The sequence below is a fragment of the Gossypium arboreum genome, chromosome 1, assembly GCF_025698485.1.
Source record: "Gossypium arboreum isolate Shixiya-1 chromosome 1, ASM2569848v2, whole genome shotgun sequence".
In the NCBI taxonomy this organism is placed as follows: Eukaryota; Viridiplantae; Streptophyta; class Magnoliopsida; order Malvales; family Malvaceae; genus Gossypium; species Gossypium arboreum.
In genome coordinates, this window is record NC_069070.1 from 2,749,967 (window position 1) to 2,765,330 (window position 15,364).

General features: G+C 28.7%; 2 protein-coding genes across 2 annotated transcripts; both read right to left on the bottom strand.

The window, feature by feature from the left end:
- Positions 1 to 231: 231 nt before the first annotated feature.
- LOC108481330 (putative disease resistance protein RGA4) lies at positions 232 to 621 on the bottom strand. Its single transcript, XM_017784478.1, has one exon. The coding sequence runs from the start codon at positions 619 to 621 to the stop codon at positions 232 to 234; it is 390 nt and encodes a 129-aa protein (XP_017639967.1).
- A 3,328-nt stretch (positions 622 to 3,949) lies between these two features.
- LOC108481329 (putative disease resistance protein RGA4) lies at positions 3,950 to 7,057 on the bottom strand. The gene is made up of 2 exons (XM_017784477.2): positions 4,350 to 7,057; positions 3,950 to 4,110 (listed from the first exon to the last, which is right to left on the bottom strand). Exon 1 carries the CDS (start codon positions 6,902 to 6,904, stop codon positions 4,355 to 4,357), a length of 2,550 nt encoding a protein of 849 aa, XP_017639966.2. The 5' UTR covers positions 6,905 to 7,057; the 3' UTR covers positions 3,950 to 4,110; positions 4,350 to 4,354.
- Positions 7,058 to 15,364: the final 8,307 nt, after the last annotated feature.

Below are 15,364 nucleotides of genomic sequence, written 5' to 3' on the forward strand. Positions count from 1 at the left end.
GACCAGCCACTTTAATAGATAAATAAGTTATGTAAGAAGAACAGCATTATACTTAAAAGTGAAGTTTTATTTGGTAAGTAGATAAAATTCAATTATGATAATGAGAAATAAAGTAATATTTAGTGCATATTTTGATTTAAAAGTTAATAAGATATATTATCAAATAATGTAGTGTTTATTCACCAAAAAAAAAAGAAAAAAAAAAGTGTAGTGTTTGGTGACTTACCTTATCTATTCATCATTTGTTGTTGTCTTAAAAACATCATAATAAATCTCAGGGACATGGGCAATCTTATGCCAGTCTTCACCGGTACATCTTTTACTTAATTTTGGACACATTGCAATGTTTAATTTTTTGAGTGCAGTGAGGTGTTGCATCTCTTCTGGTAGAGACGACAACTTTAAGCAATTTCTAATGTAGAGGCATTGAAGCGATGTGAGATGTTGGAACCACGTTGGTAACGTCGAGAGATCCTGTAAGTCTTGGATATACAATTGCTGCAAGGTTTTGGTGGATCCTAGAAGAATCCATTGGGGTAGTAACTCCAGGTTTGGCAGACCTCCGATTGCCAATTTTCTAAGGCTACCACCTTCTTTCCTCTCAAGTTCCAACTCCTCCATAGTGAGATCAAGCTTCTCACAATTTAAAACTCTGAAAGTGGTAACTCATTTCAATTAATCCTATGTAATTCTGACTTTTGTAATGATTAATTCGGTAATTAACTGATATAGTTTGATGATTAACATAGTTGTTTTGAAATGTTTCAACAGGGTTTCAATCAAGAATTGAGGAAGGAAATATACGCTAAAGAATGGCTGAAAAATTAGCAAGTGACACAACCGCAGTGCTCAAGAACAGGTGAAAAATAACCAGGAGAAACTGGATTACAACTAAAGCAAATCAACCAAAGGAAACGCAACTGGCACAGCAATTCTCAATCGGTCAACTCCTTGAAGTCCAGGCGGAAATGGTAGACATCAAGTTCCAACATGTTGATGATGGGGTATAGCTTATTATGTGAGCTGTGAAGGTGCTGAAAAGAATATGGGAAGTTGGATGATCTAAAAAAAAATATGTATGTAGATTCGAGTTTTTAACCAAGTCATAATCTCTGTTTCTTTTGCCATGATATTGTAGTTGAAATGCAAAATAACTTTAACAAATTAATTTTAACTAAAAAGTAACCTTATAATAGCTTGAATTTAATAAAATAATTTTAAAAGAGTTAATATTTTTACTTGAATTTTGAAATTTAAAAAAATAAAAAGATTAAATTTCAAATTACAAAGAGTAAAAAGACTTATAGCATATTTTAACTAAGAGTTATAATTTAAAACATTTGAACTCATTTATGTAGAAGCCCAAATTGTCCGGGCCCGATTATATCAAAACCCAATCAAACCTCTAAACCCACTAAAACCCTTAACCCATGACCCATTTACATCTACCCAAACCCATTACAAAACCCAAATATTAAACCCAATTCAAAAGCCCATTAAGTCCCCCCGAAAAAAAACCTAACCAAAAAAAAAAAAAAAACCTAACCCCCCCAAAAAAAAACCAAGAAACCCTAGCCACTTAGCCACTTTCCCACTTGCCCCATTTTTTCTCCCATTTTTTATATTCATTGTCTACCACCACCACCTACAAAATAGAAAAAGAAATAATAGAAAATCATGTAAAAGATGGCTATAAAAAGCCATTCAAAAATCATATAAGGAAGGGGGGATTTTACAAAGATTGAAAAAAAAAAACACAAAAATCCCTTCAAATTTTGAACACAAAAGAAACATCAATAAAAAGGTTGCATCTTTTTCTTTTTTCCTCTTCTTTCGAATCTTTTTTCTTTTTTTTGTGTTGTTTTTTTTCTTTCTTTATATATACATATATTGTTAAAAAAATTTTACCTTTTCCGGCCACCGCCCACGGTGGCCGGCGGTGGCCGACGACGGGCGGCGACCGATGATCGACCGGTGACCGGCCCCCCTTGGCCGGATTTCCTTTCCCCCCTCCCTTCTCTCTTCTTTCCCCCTTCTTTTTTTTAGGTATTTTATATATATTATGTATATATTTTTTAATGCCATTAGTTATATATTTCTTATGTATATATTCTTAAATACTATTATATACATATATATATATATATATTTTTAAATACCATATTGTGTATATATTATTATTACAAATTATTACTATTGCTAGTATTATTATAACTATTATTATATTAGTGTATATTTTATGTACATATGTATATATATATTTTTGCACATATCATTATTTTATATTATTGTTGTAAATTTTTTATGTATATATTTTTTATGTACGTTTCCTAATATTTTCTTTTATTGTAGATATTATTATTATTATTATTACATACTTTTATTATATGCATATATATATATATGTATTTTTATGTACATATTATTATTTTATATTATTATTACGGATATATCATTTTTCCTATTTTATTATTAGTACATGATTTGTTTTTATTTTGTAAATATCATTATTATTGTTATTCTAATATTCTAGTATTCCATGTTAATATTTTTCATTAATGATATCATTTTTTTTTCGTCCTTTATCTATTTTAATTTCTCACTTTAGGAATATTTTTCTCATGTTTTAATTAATTTCAAAAATAAGGCAATGTACCGATTTAATATTAAGCCATCGATTTTATTGCTATGTTGGGTGAAATTAAATGGCTTGTGTTAAAAAATGGGACACCCTTTCTAAAAAAAAAAATCGAAAACTAAAAATTCTCATTTTTCAATCGGATCACGATTAAATATTATATTGAACTCGTATTTTTGAAAATCAAGTCAACACATGTTTATGAGATACCAATTTTGGGCGTCGCGAGGGTGCTAATACCTTCCTCACACGTAACTAACTCCCGAACCCCAATTTTTCTCTGGACTTTCATGTAGACCTAAATTTGGCCTTCTTTTTGTTTTAAAATAACTTTATTAGGTGTCCGATCACACCTATAAAAAAGGATCGGTGGCGACTCCCTTTGTTAATAAAATCGAAAGTTGGTTTTCAAATGTTTAATAAATCGCCACAATTAGCGACCAAACGAAACTAAATTTTTTTTACGTCGCTACAATTTATATAACTTAAAAAAGCACGAGTTTGAAAAAACATTTGGATTGACGAGAATACGTTTTATTTTCCATTATATTACTAAATTTACATTTTAAAATTAAAATTGAAATAAAATAGAAGTTGTGATAATTATCCATTTAAAAATATTTATAATTTAATAGCCGCTGTGATAATCACATATTTAAAAAAACTATAATTTAATTTACAATTATTAGTTAAAATTTGGGTTAATTTTAAAATAAAATTATTATTTGAAGAGAACTCTAAGTATAAAATATATAAAACAAGTTGTGCTGATTTTATTTTTGTTAAATAGAGCTATTACTTGAATAGAATTCTAAGCATCTTAATTATCACTTAATTAATATTAATTTAATTATATTAATTATTATTGTTTTGAATAAGGTTACTTTGCATTAATTACATAAAGTAAAATTATTTTGTATATTTGCATGTTGAATATATTAAAATGTTTTAATTATGATTTGAAAATTTTCTATTATAACATTTGAATTGATAAGTTAATATGTTTTAATTATATTCAACAATTTAAATAAAAATATTATTTTACGAGTTAATTATTGTAATTAAAATATAATCTTTACAAAATTGATTAAATATTAAACGCATAAAATCACAGACATTAGAAATTATTTTAAAAAGTGTTACATGCCATACATGAAAAAGTAGAGTTTTTTAATCATATAATATTAACAAAATGAAATATTTAAATTTGTATTATCAAAGTACCAAATAAAAATTATAACCATTATTTCAATTAAGTCTTGATGAATAATAAAATAAAATAAGCTATTCAAGTCAAGTCAACATAAAATTTGATTTTATTTATTTGTGATGAAGGAAACAAAGAATGATTACATTTAAACATATCACAGAACATATTATTATATCAATGGTCTTTGATACAAATCAAATTAAAAACAAGTAACGGAAATCGAACAACTCAAAGACTTCAACGTCCTCCAATTGACCTGCCACTTTAATAGATAAATAAGTTATGTTAGAAGAACACTACCATAACATTAAATTGAAGCATTATACTTCAAAGTGAAGTTTTATTTGGTGAGTAGATAAAATTCGATTATGTTAATGAGAAATAAAGTAATATTTAGTGCATTTTTTGATTTAAAAGTTAATAAGATATATGTATCTAATAGTGTAGTGTTTATTCACAAAAAAAAAAAGAAAAAAAAAAGTGTAGTGTTTGGTGACTTACCTTATCTATTCATCATTTGTTGTTGTCTTAAAAACATCATAATAAATCTCAGGGACATGGGCAATCTTATGCCAGTCTTCACCGGTACATCTTTTACTTAATTTTGGACACATTGCAATGCTTAATTTTTTGAGTGCAGTGAGGTGTTGCATCTCTTCTGGTAAAGACGACAACTTTAAGCAATTTCTAATGTAGAGGCATTGAAGCGATGTGAGATGTTGGAACCACGTTGGTAACGTCGAGAGATTCTGTAAGTCTTGGATATACAATTGCTGCAAGGTTTTGGTGGATCCTAGAAGAATCCATTGGGGTAGTAACTCCAGGTTTGGCAGACCTCCGATTGCCAATTTTCTAAGGCTACCACCTTCTTTCCTCTCAAGTTCCAACTCCTCCATAGTGAGATCAAGCTTCTCACAATTTAAAATTGCCAAAGTTTCTAATGCAGTTAGGTATTTTAAACCTTGTGGCAATGAAACCAAGTTGTTGCATTCTTCGATGAACAATTCTCGAAGGGCTGTGAGCTTTTGAATGTCTTCAAACAATTTTTCTAAATTTTTACATTCAGAAAAGATCAACCTTCGAAGAGAAGTTAGGCACGATATTCCATTCTCTTGCAAACTCGTCTGTTTTGTTGTTACCGTTAATTCTCTAAGGCTAATCAGGTACCTTATGTCTTTTGGTAACTCTTCAATTCCCCTACATCCAGCAAGATCAAGTGATTGCAAACTCTGCAAATTGCAAATGGAATTTGGAAGTCTTTTTATATTTCCATTGTAGGCTAGGTTCAAATCTCTCAACTGCTTTAAATAACGTATATTGGTTGGCAAATGCTCAAAACTGCAGCCAGACAAATGTAGCACCCTCAAATGTTTAGACCTTGAGATGACTTCTGCAATAAGAGATTCGCTATCAGCATTGCCGCCTTCATCTAACAAGAAAAATGATTGTAGACGGCCCAAGTTATTTGGCAACTGGGAAGCAGCTTGCTTTGATTTATCAAACCATAAATATCGAACATTCCCAGTCGAATAATGGTTATATGAATTCTCCTCGTTTTGCACCACTGATAATGCAAGATCATGTACTAAATCATGCATTTTCAAGGTGGAAAAAAAAAACTTTTCTTCAACTTGTTGGAAGAAACATCTTGATAGTAACTCTTGTATATACCGATTCCCAATATCTTCTGGCTCTTCATTTTCGTATGGTGATTGCAAAAAGCCATTTGCCATCCACAATCGGATCAAATAGATTGGATAGAATTCAAAATCTTTTGGAAAAACTGAACAAAAGGCAAAACATTGCTTTAAATACCAGGGCAAATGATAATAACTTAGTTTTAGAGCAGGCAGTATGTCATCTTCCTCCTGTTTCAATTTCCATAGCTCACTGTCTCTGACACGTTCCCAATCATGTTGTTCCCTAGTTGAACAGAGTAGGCTGCCTAAAGTCTTCACGGCCAAAGCAACCCCTTTGCATTTTTGAACAATTCCTTCCCCGATTCTTACAAGATTGTCATGTTGTTTCTCTTCGCCTTCTTTAAAGGCAAGTTTAAGAAACAATGATAGACAATTGTCATAAGAAAGATGCTCTAAATCATATGGAGGGATTGTACCTGTGATTGTAGCCACTTTGCGGATACGAGTTGTGACAATTATTCTACTCCCTTGGGCTCCCGCACACAGCAAATCTTTCAGCTCACTCCACTTCTTCTTGTCCCCGTTCCAGACATCATCTAGTACCATCAAAAATCTTTTACCATCCAAACGATCGTGTAAAACTTTATGTAATTCCTCCTTATTCTTCTCCTTGCAGTTCATACCAGTGGCAGATTTAATGATTTTTATCATCAGTTGTTTGATGTCAAAATCCTCTGTAACACACACCCAAATTCTCAATTCAAAATGCGACTTCACACTCTCCTCGTTAAGCACCAATTGGGCAAGGGTAGTTTTCCCAATACCTCCGATCCCAACTATGGGAAGGACAGGGATATCTTCCCCATCAGTTGGATTCATTAAGAAGTTTAGTAGGTGTTGTTTAGCTTCATCTCGACCGATGACACTAGATGTCTTAACAAAGGAGTAGGTTTCCCTCCCACGATGTATGACGTTAGTTTCATGATTTTGAGTGACATGAAACTTGGCCTTGTTAGCCGCAATCTCATTCAACATCTCGTTTACCTTTTTGATCTTACAGCCCATCCTAAAGCGAAATGCCAAAGGGTTAGAGCCAGAAAAGAAATGGCGTACCTTCCTTCCAGTGCTTCCCCGTTCCAGGACTTGCCTCCTCAATGCTTGGATCTCGAACTCGTCTATCAAATCTTCCACGTCATAGCAAGCATCTTTGAACCTTTGTAGCCAAAGACTGAGCTCCTGGGTAAGAGCCTGTTCTTGTTCAGCATCCAGGACCACAGCTCTGATAGCAGCTAGCGTGTCTTTAAGCTTTTCGAACTCATTTCGAACACCCCATGCGGAGCAAATTCCTTCGTAAGCAACATTGCCTAGTTTCTCCAATACTTTTCCGGCAATCCCGAATGCAAAGAATTGAGCCATTTTGTTTAGGTGGAGGAATAGAAGTAATATGGGCTATTGTTTTCGGTAGGAAATTTGGGATTAAAAGGTAATAAAAGCGGACATGGGGCCATTGTTGAAGGTATATATGTAGGAACATAAAAAGGAATGATTTGGGTTGTGTGTGTTGCAGCATAGATTGCAAAGTTTGTGAAGTGAGGCATATGTTCTTAATGTTTCCTTTTGGTGCAAAATAAGGTTTGAAGTGTTGGTTGGGTAAAGGATTTATTCATTGGTGAGGATGGGGCATCCTAAAATTACAAAATTAAATATTACAAAACCCTGAATTCATGAAATTAGAAGGTTTTATATCAAGCTTTCCTGCTTGAAGACACTTTAAGATTTTAATTAAGTAAATGTAACTATAAATATAAAAGTTTATTTGAGAAATTCTTAGCTAAAATTCCTCAATAGGATTAAAATCTTGGCATAATTATTTATTTGATCCTCAATTTTAAAATAAAGTTAGTTAATCTCCTATTTTGAATTTTTACCTCTTTTAATCTTTAAATTTATTTTTTTGTTAAATCACCTTAAAATGAATGAAAAGTTAACTTCATTAACATTGCTGATGTGACAATATACATGGATGTCACGTGAATAATTAATTTTTTAATTTTAAAATTTTTAAAAATATATTAAAATATTAAAAATAAAAAAGTATTAAAATCGTTTTAAAAAGTATAAAAGCATAAAAATTATTAATTTTTTAAAATGTTTTAATTTAAAAATTAATTAATTGTTAACATAGCATACACATGGATTACCACGTGGATGTCACGTCAATAATTTTTTAAATTTTAAAAATTTCAAAAAAATTATAAACAAATATTAAAAATAAAAATTATTAAAATTATTTGAAAAAGTAAAAAATATTTTTAATTTTAAAAATTAATTAATTGTTAATATGACATACACATGGTAATTCACGAGTATGTTACGTCAACAAAGTTAACAGACGTTCACTTTTTTATTTATTTTGTGGTGATTTGACAAACAACGCAAATTTAAGAGCTAAAAGAGACAATTAAAATAAAGGACTAAAATAAAAAAAATTTAATGTTAGAGGATCATATAAGTTATAATGTCTAAAATCTTTAATTTGCATTAATCCACCAACTAAAGATCAGAAAGTTGGGGATTGAATTCTTTGTTTGATCCCTCTAAGCAACATTTCTGGAAATTAATGATCCAAAAACCACCTTTTTTTATGGCCACTTACTCTCATATGTTATACATAATATTATGCGAGAATTTGAGAATATTTTGAATAGAAATTGCATTAGTATGCATGATTCTAATAAATTTTGTTATGGTGGATTTTAAAAAGACTAATAATGTTTGGGGTTTAGGGTTTAAATTTTTATTGAAAATTATAAAAATTTTATAATTATTTTATTTTTAAGAAAATTTTAATTTTTTTAATTTTGAAGAGCTTTTTCATAATTTTTAAATTGTTTGTTGGTGTAGCAATAAAATGGTGTTATATTAGCAATGAAAGATAGATAATTAATTTGCTCCAAATAAAAGAATAAGGGTCAAATCAAATAAAATTGTGAAAGTCGAGAGCTAGTTATATTATTTTATCTTATATATAAAACATGAAAAGAAGCATTTAACATCATAATTTTAATAATTGATTATTTTACTCATTGTACAGAGACCAATTTGACCATTTTTAAATAAAGGACCAAAATACAATTTGAGATATATTATACTGACTGCTATGCTACTTTTTTCTAATATATTGAATAGACATTACATTAATGTGTAAATGCTTGAATGTATTATACTGAAGGTTTAGATTTATAAAATGTTATTTCTAAAAATAATTATGAATATTAAAATTTATTAAATTTCATTTTATAATAATAAATAATATTTGATGCATAATTGATATATAGGTTTGAAAACCATGATATTTTTATAATAATATTTGGGGTTGAATTTTTTAGTCCAATTTAATCCCTGATATTTATTTGAAAACCATAAAGTTCAGGCACAATATGAAAATAATTGTCAAGTTTATACTCCGATATGAGAATAATTGTTAAGTTCAGGGACTAACTTGGATAAAATAAAGTTTTGGCCTCAATGTGAGTGGAGTTGTCTAGTTCAAGTCTCAATATGATAATAATTGTCAACTTTAGAGACAAAATTGAACTAAAAAAAAGTTCAAACTCCAATATAAGAGTAATTGTTAAGTTTACCCCACATGGTAGTTGGTATCGTTCTGGTACTACCCGTATAAGCCAAAACATTTTGTTATGGTAGTAAACCGAAACAATAAACTTTAGGTTCCATTTTGATGCAAATTCCTATTGGTACCAACCATATCGGTGCGTATCGGCTGATTTCGCTCGTACTAACCGAAATATGGTGTATCGATCAGTAACAAAAAATAATTTTAAATTTAAATTATTTATTTGTACCAAAAATAATTTTAAAATATATTTTAATTTTAAATTAATTTTTATTATTTGTTTTTGGAATTGTTGAATTATAAATTGTTATATGTATGGAATGAGATATAATTTTTTGTTTAATTTATGCAATAATTTTTTACTTGCTTATTTTGAGGTTGTTTTATGATGAATTGTATTTGTGAAGTTTATAAAATCCTTTTTACCACTCCAATTAAAGTTTTATTTTTATGAGCATTTTGTATTTGGGATTTATTTTAACCTCATTATTTGATATTTGTAAATACCTTTTATATGCATATATCAAATCTTTTATAAAAATAGTGATAAATTCAAAACACACTAATACTGCTACCTACCAATACTAGTAGAAAAATAGTACATCTACTAATACGATATTGACTTCCTTGGATTTAACCCAAAGTGCAATCAACCTCACTATTACATCTAATACTCTGAATTTTTTTTAAAAAAGTTTAGGGTAAACTATATCATTAGTTACTAAATTATGGGTAAGTTTTGGTTTTGGTCTCTTAACTAAAAAAGTTTCAATTTGGTCATTAAACTATTTGAAAGTTTTTATTTAAGTCATCAGGTTATTAAGTTTTTTTAACAAAAAAAGTTTTGCCAGTGAGCTCCAGGCGGCAATTCGATGATCGGAACAGTGAATCAATATCCATCAACACGTAGAGGAATATACCTAATATCCAAGTAGATCTACAATCAATGTCGGAAATCGGAGAAAAGAATTGTTTAAATTTTGGTTTGCAGATTCATGACGTCCCAAATTGTTTCAAAAAAAAAAATGAACAGTAGAAGAGAAAGGAAAAAAATACTTTTAATTGGTGCAAGCAGTACGAATAAAGAAAGCCATATCAATTTTAACAATCTAATGACTTAAATGAAAACTTTTAAATAGTTTAATGACTAAATTATAATTTTTTTAATTAAATAAATCAAAATGAAAATTTACTTATAGATTAATAACTATTAACGTAGTTTACCCAAAAGTTTAGTAAGTTGGTGTAGGGATGGATTAAAATTTCTATTGGGGACGTAAATTCACGTGTACACATTCTAACCACACCACCCACAATGAAAGACCCTCAGATTTAAACCCTGAAAGTGGTGATTTGGGGAGGCCACGTTTTCCCATGAAACTTCACATGACTAAAACCTAAGCTTGTCTAATAAACCATATAATAATATATCAGATTTGGACTGCATTTAAGAGCCCCTCTTTCTCTCTATTTAAAAATTCATTTCAATTAGGGTAAACTATAAAAATAATTATTTTTATTTGTCTCATATTACATTTTAGTCATTTATGTTTGAAATGTTATGTTTTAGTCACTTACGTTATTGTTTTGTTACAAAGTGGTCACTCTACCGTTAAGTTATGTTACCTCCCTAATAGCAATCCTACGTGGCAGTCAAAATGGATGTCTAATTGGGATGAGAATAGTTTTCCAGTCAAAATGGAAAAAGAAAACTCAAAGAAAAAGGAGACGAACGGTTTTTCTTTTTCAGTTTAAGGTGTAATTAATTTAAAATTTTTAATTAATTAAATTTATTTAATTAAAAACCTATTCTCGTCCCAATTGGGCATCCAAGTTGACATTTAAAACTCATTTGGATTGCCACGTAGGATTGTCGTTAGTGAGGTAACGAAACTTAAAGACAGAGTGACCACTTCGTAACAAAACGATAACGTAAGTGACTAAATCGTAACATTTCAAACATAAGTGACTAAAATGTAATATGAGGCAAACAAAAGTGACTATTTTTGTAACTTATCCCTTCAATTAATCCTACGTAATTATGTCTTGTAATCATTAATTCGGTAATAATATGATGAAAATTTATATATTAATAGTCAAATTTCATTTTTTATTAAAAATAATAATTAAATTATGTAAGTTAGATAAAAAAAAGTAAATTGATATTTCGTTAAAAATTTTATTCACTTATTATCGATTGTTTGAATTAGTCTCTCTATGTCAAAATTTCATCCATTTCACTATCTATAAAAAGTTTGATCTATTTTTTCTATTAAATTTCCATTCGTTTTGTTTGAATTAGTTCCTTTGTATCGGTATAAGGTACATGTGACATGCCAAGCGTCACTATTTGGTGGTTCCATCAACTACATAAACATTTGATAGTAAAAATGTATTGAATTTTTAATTGAAATACTAGTTTGAGCTTTGATCTTATGTATAAAGGAAAATTTGACCATTTTTTTTAATAAAGGAAAAAATATAATCTACAAAAACCTTCATAATATTTTTATGTACTCATTCAGACATATTTTCTTTATAATTATCAAATCAATATATACTAACTTTAACCAGAATGGAATTTTAACCCAGCATAACTAGAAATAATTATATAATGCATAATTTATGAGCTTTATATAAGTACAACTTTATTTACAATAGATATAATAAGAAGTAAAAAAAAATGCACTAATTGAGCTTTAGTTTAATTGGTATCGTTATTGTTGTAACATGTATGTAGAAGGATGCAGATTTAATCACGCTTAAATACATGTTATCTTCCGATTTAAATATTTTTTGAAAGTTTCACTAATACAAGAAGGTATAGTTACAAGCACAACATAGGAACAAATTGTAAGTATAAGCACAAATACATATTCGACCAACTACAATAGCATGTAAAATCAACCTAGTACAAAGCACAGCAAATAAAGAATTGGAAATAATTGGAGAAAACCCACACATGGCACATGCACAAAGTGGTGTGGAGAGTTACACATTGTAATTGCATATGGTGAGACTTAACTATATCATTAGTAATAGATATTGTATAAAAAAATAAGAGTAAACTATATCATTAGTCACTAAATTATGAGTAAGTTTTCATTTTGGTTACTTAACTAAAAAAAAAGTTATAATATGGCCATTAAACTATCCAAAAGTTTTCATTTAAGTCATTGAACAGTTCAAAAGTTTTTATTTAAGTCATTGGGTTGTTAAGGTTTTTTTTTTCAAGCTTCGCCAGTGAGCTCCAAGCGATGATTTGACGATCAGTGCGGTAGATCAATACCCATCATCAAGTAGAAGAACATACTTTAGATCCAAGTCGATTTACGATCAATGCCGAAGATGGGAGAAAAAAGTTATTTGAACTTTGGTTCATTGTTTTGTGACGTCCAAAGTTGTTTCATAAAAAAATTGAATTGTAGAAGAGAAGGGAAAGAGAGCTTTCGATTAGTGTAAGCAGTGCGAATAGAGAAAGCCATATAGCATGATTTTAGTAGCTCAATAACTTAAATGAAAACTTTTGAATAGTTCAATGACCAAATTGAAACTTTTAGTTAAGTGACCAAAATGAAAACTGACCCCTAGTTTAGTGACTAATGGTGTAGTTTACCTTGAAAATAAAACAATAAACATTATAATGGGGTGTTTGGTTCGCCAAATGTAACATTACAGCCCATAATGTTACATTCCAGAATGAGACTACATTGTTTAGATTTCAACATTCCAATCATCTCGAAATCTCACATTATAGCCATCCCATAATATAAGTGTAATCTCATTACGGCCCATTCCTTAAGTAATATTAGGTTACGGGCGTAATCATAAATTTTGGACCTATTTACCTTTTGTTTTTATTATTCTAATCAACTTAGACTTTTTTTCTTAAATAAAATTTAAGGCTAATTAAAAATAAAAATATATTTTTTCTTAATATTGAACTAGTAGATATCATACATTAAAATTAAAATTATTATATTTTATTTAATAATCTATTTATTAATATATTAATTATGGTGATAACCATATTTATGGTTGATATTACAATCACTTTTCATGAATTATTATAATTATGATTTATAAATTTATTTCAACATAATATATTTACTTATTAATATCTAAATTATAATAAAAAGTAATAATTATAATAATTTATCAAAATTTTATGAAAATTAAGACTAAAAAATATTAAAGGAACTAAACTCGTTAAAAAAATTCTATAACAAAGTGACAATTGAATAAAATGTGCTTCTAAGTAATTTTATATCTCGCCAACCAAACACTTAAATTTTATATTACAGCGAAATGAATGAAATAAAGTAATCTTATATTTTATTTGTAGTCTTATATTCCGATAATCTTATTACAAAACGTAATCTGATTAACCAAATTCACCTAAAGAAGGTGGCTTAAATATTTTTATGATATGCATGAAATAAATAAGTTACACCAAGAATTTGAAAAGCGGGTGCTGGTCCCAGCTCAACCTGCTCTTCCTTGTTTTATGTATAAGCTCTTTCAACCACCTATTGTTTTTAGATCATTTCTGTCCTTAATTTGAAATTTCACTATTTATATTTTAATTTTATATAATTTTAAATTTTAATTTTGTTCACATTTGTATTATATTACATAAGACATCCCAAATTATTACTTTTATATTAAATTAATCTCAAATTTTTAAAATATTCTAATTACATCTCTAAACTATCGAGATTATATAATAATTAAGTTCCTTTTATTATTAAAATCATTAATTTAATGTTAAATTAGACGTCATATCTTATATGACATAATTTAAAATAAAACGTTTAAAAAATAAATAAATACTATGAAAATGAATATGGTAAAAATCTTTGTTTTAAAATTTTCGAAGAGCAGTTCATACCATACATACATAGTGTTTTGATCTAAGATTTCAATTCTTCCATGTTTCAGCAGTAGCATATTATTTCATGGAGCTAAGGTCCAAAATATGGAAGAAACAGGTGTTTCCACAACTCTAACACCCAGTCAATTTCGTTCCACTTAATCCCTATTTCATGGCCACATATCTTTCCGGCTAAGTAATGGGAAACCTTTCTCCTCTTACATGAATCTAATTTTCATTTCATCCGGGAAAAGCCATCTTTTTCTCAACAATTTCTTTGTCATTTGATCCAATAGTCTTCCGTTAGATAGGAACAGATTTGATATATACTGATAACTTTCGGATGGAGTATTAGAACGGAAAAATCCATTAGATAATGAACTATTGGTTCTAAGCCATCTCTGGCGATGAATCAATAATTCGAAGTGCTTTTCTTGCGTATTCTTGATAAACCAGCGTTTATATATTGATGTAGGAGGATCCATTTAGGAAGTAAGAAGCCCCTTTGACATCTCTTCATCTGCTCAGAAGCTTTTCAATTAATAGTTAAATTATGTTATATGAGATTTGATGTGTAAATTAATAGTTAAATTAACAACTTTACTAATGGAATGGTATAATTAATTTTTTTAAAAATTTTAGGGACTAATTTTAAAAAAAGTCATAATTTAGAAAGATATGGTGCAATTAAACCCAATTAAAGTACAAAATCAAATCTTCAAAAATCATAATTGGACCCATTCAAGATCGCCATTGGGTTATATTCCAGTGTCGTGCCGTAGTTAAGCTCATATATACCACAAAGAGATCAACGGCTGAAACAACATTAAACATGTGTGTCTGATCGCTGATGTCTTCATATGTTTTATAGACCACTGACTTTCTTGTTAGGTTTCAAAACAAAACTACAAAAAAGGCACCAAGCCGACACCCAACAATATATATAATAATTTATTAATTAATTATATGACAATTTTTTGGTGTGTACGATATGAAATCTAACAAAAACTATGAATCTTCGATCTTAAATATTTTTAATTGTTAACGAGGGTAAATTTTACTATTAGTTACTAAACTATAGGTAAATTTTTACTTTGGTCATTTAACTAAAAAAATTAATAATTTAGTTATTAAACTATTAAATTTTTTTATTTAACTCATTGAACTATTCAAAAGTTTTTATTTAAATTATTTGGATGTTTAAGTTTTTTTTTTTACAAGTTTCACAAACGAGATTCAAACGACGATTCAATAATTGGTACAGTAGATCAGTACCCATTGATGAGTAGAAGAACATACCTTAAATCCAAGTCGATTTGACAGTCAGTGTCGAAGATCGAAGAAAAAAATTGTTCGAATTTTAGTT

What these genes read in the sequence shown, in the direction of transcription:
- LOC108481330 (XM_017784478.1), bottom strand. Translation starts at nt 621, where the DNA reads ATGGAGGAGTTGGAACTTGAGAGGAAAGAAGGTGGTAGCCTTAGAAAA.
- LOC108481329 (XM_017784477.2), bottom strand. Translation starts at nt 6,904, where the DNA reads ATGGCTCAATTCTTTGCATTCGGGATTGCCGGAAAAGTATTGGAGAAA.